Source organism: Octopus bimaculoides, chromosome 18 (genome assembly GCF_001194135.2).
Source record: "Octopus bimaculoides isolate UCB-OBI-ISO-001 chromosome 18, ASM119413v2, whole genome shotgun sequence".
Classification (NCBI taxonomy): Eukaryota; Metazoa; Mollusca; class Cephalopoda; order Octopoda; family Octopodidae; genus Octopus; species Octopus bimaculoides.
In genome coordinates, this window is record NC_068998.1 from 39,226,800 (window position 1) to 39,229,991 (window position 3,192).

The 3,192-nt window shown below is 36.2% G+C and overlaps 1 protein-coding gene across 2 annotated transcripts in view; it reads right to left on the minus strand.

Moving 5' to 3' along the window:
- LOC106877445 (uracil phosphoribosyltransferase homolog) overlaps positions 1-3,192 on the minus strand; it is a 31,818-nt gene that overhangs the window by 4,247 nt on the left and 24,379 nt on the right. For both annotated transcript variants that reach the window (XM_014926346.2, XM_014926347.2), the window contains exons 4-5: positions 2,660-2,722; positions 1,600-1,761 (exon numbers count right to left, since the gene is read on the minus strand). In XM_014926346.2, coding sequence (XP_014781832.1) covers positions 1,600-1,761; positions 2,660-2,722 — 225 coding nt within the window. The remainder of the gene's footprint in view (positions 1-1,599; positions 1,762-2,659; positions 2,723-3,192) is intronic.

A 3,192-nucleotide genomic window follows, 5' to 3' on the forward strand; every position in this document is an offset into this window, starting at 1 on the left:
GGAAGGCTGCACCAGACTCCAGTCTGATTTGGCATGATTTTCTACAGCTGAATGCCCCTCCTAATGCCAACCACTCTGAGAGTGTAATGGGTGCTTTTATGTGCCACTGGCTTTGGTGCCATTTGCATGACAACGGTATCTTCTATGACTGGGATTTTGCTTGGCTTGATGGGTCTTCTCAAGCATGACATAATACCAAAGGTCTTGGTCATTGCCTCTGTGAGGCCCAACACTCAAAAGGAATTCAAGCACTTTGCCTCAATAGGAACTCAGCCACTTTGCCTCTGTCAAGCCCAATGCTCAAAAGAAACTCAGCCACTATGCTTCCATGAGGCCCAATGCTTGAAAGGAAGAAACTCAGCCAGGCCCAACGCTCAAAACGAATATATAAAATCATCATTTAGTATCCATTTTCCATGCTAGCATGGGTTAGACAGTTCATCTGAAGCTGGTAAGCTAGAGAGCTGCATCAGGGTGCAGTCTGTTTTGGCTTATTTTCCTCAGCTGCATGCCCTTCCTAATGCCAACCACCCCAAAATGTACTGAGTGTCTCTTATGTGTCACCGGCACAGGTGCCATTTCCGTGTCACCGTAACAGGTGCCTTTTCCATGTCAGTGGCACAGGTGCCTTTCACACGTCACCAGCATTGGCCATGACTACACACACACTCATGGGATGGTCATCACAGGTATAACCTTTGATCATAGATCTGCTCAGTCAAGATTGACTCGGGGCTAAACAATAACCACAACTACACATTTATATGAGTATACGAGCCAACAAGGAAGGCTATGTGCTTACATGACCAACTAAAAAAACAAACAAATCTCCCTTGAGTCACACCATGTCTGTAAGAAAATGCATCAATATTAGGAAAGGGCACATTGGATGTTGTATTCCAAAGAATCCTTAAAAAGATAAAATTGTTGTAGTTGGAATGCCTTTGATATGTTTGTTGGGCCACAGCTAACCTAAAACTAAACAATAACACTAATCTACAACTGCTCTCCACTCTACATTTCACCATAACATAAAACACTCGTATTAATGAGTAAGTCCATATGTGAATGCTTTACCTACTAGAAATAACAGCCAAATTTTTCCTTAATAAAGGATATAATAGATATATATACTATACCTAAAAATAAATAAGCTTAGGCAGTTGGAATATATATGAATGTTGGCAAAATAGCGTTAAAATATCAAGGGAAATAACTTAGTAAAAAATTACAATGAATTATCTGTTTTGACTATGGCTACAAGTACAAACCCAACAAAATGTTACCAAAATTAATGGGTTATTGTCATCAGCCACAGAAAATCTTCCTCAATGAATTCCATCTGACCCATGCAAGCATGGAAAAGTCAACATTAAAATGATGATGATATGGACATGATAACAATATGATAGAGTTTACTTAAACACTACGGTGTCTGACAAGCCCAAACTAGAATAGATTCAATGCAATGGATGTGTAGATATGCTTCCATACATTTGATTATCTATTTCCATGCCATGTCATTTTATACAAGAATCTATTAAACAACAACTAACACATATTAGAACAAATGTAACAAAACAATAACAAGATACTCACTCATAATAGGGTACATCAATAATACTTTCCGACTGCTGAACTCTGGTGGAAAATTGGAGTAAAGCACCTTTGCTTCATGAGTATCTGCATCGCTCTGTATCAATATCTTTCCTATGCGTATTGGACCACAGCAGTTCTGTAGACCTTGTTCCATGGCTTCGCCTGTAAGGAGAGAGGAACATATTGCAAGTGGAAGCCATCACAATTTTCATTTTACCTGGTTTCTATAATCTTGTGGGAGTGTGTGTGTGTGTGATCATTTTAATAATGTAGACAACAAATAATAGCTGAAGAAATTACAATTGGAAATATTTCCTTTATTTCAGTTTCCAGCCCCAATCATCCCATTGGAATATGTCTAAAGAAAAACTAACAGCAAATATCTCTAACTACATTCTCCTTCTCCTGGGTTTTCTTCCCCTCACCCCCTACTTAACTTCAGTGATCAACATTTTCTGCATACTCTTCATTTGCACTCATCACTGCCTGCATTGGTCTAAGTGTTCCATGGAGTATCTGGTACAGCCAGAACCATCAATAATCTAAAATTAGCCTACATAATTTAAAATGGTAAGGTTGGTCATGGATTTTAATAGAATTTATTCATGATATATTTCAAGTAAGGCCTAGATGAATCAGCTGTAGATTTTTTTTTTCTATTGGCTGGCCATGAAACTTTAAATTTGTTAGCCACATTCTTGATAGCAGCTGTCAGACTTCAAAGAATTTAAAGAAATGCCAAAGATCACTGGCGAGCAATGTTGTACCAATAATGATTTGTACTTTTGGATTCTGGATCAATGAATTAGCAACAGAGATTGTTCAATTTTGATTCCAGTCAGTTGACAATAATTGGTCAAGTCCATTGAATGAACTGGCATCAAGGCTAATCTGATCAAGGTGCATTTGAATGATGTGAATGATGATTTATATTAATCATTACCATAAAGCATAACAGTTTTAATTCTTACTCATCAATTCTTTTTGGTTTTTTTCCTCTGTGGAAACTAATGCTTATCTAGCAAGTAAATAGAATGACATTCCAAAATATGAAACTTACCACTTCTGATAATACTGACTCCACAGTTTCCCTTTTCATACTTCAACCCATGGTACTCGTAACCTGAAGATACATTAAATATCATACATGTAACCATATGTTGTAAATATATCACAATATTCCAAAAACAAATACATTTAATACAATGTAAGGGGCCTCATTGTACAATGAAGAATTGCTTGAAAATTCCTGTATGTGCACGTGATGTGTGCATCTCTTCAGAAGACCTAAGAAGTGCCATTATTTAGGTTAGGTTCAGAATAAGGTATTAATGAAATGAGAGAGGAATCTTTCACAACACACACTTCTCTGTCTGTCTCTATTGATAAAATAATAGTTATTTCTTTTGACATTAGAAACATCTAAGTAAATGAAGGCAATGCTGAATTAATGTAAATGTTACAAAAAAAACAACAGTAAACCTGAAAATATCTTCAGCTGATAATCTGGATACACATGCATACAATGTAATACCTGGTGACTGTATATGTATATATATATATATATATATATATATATATATATATATATAT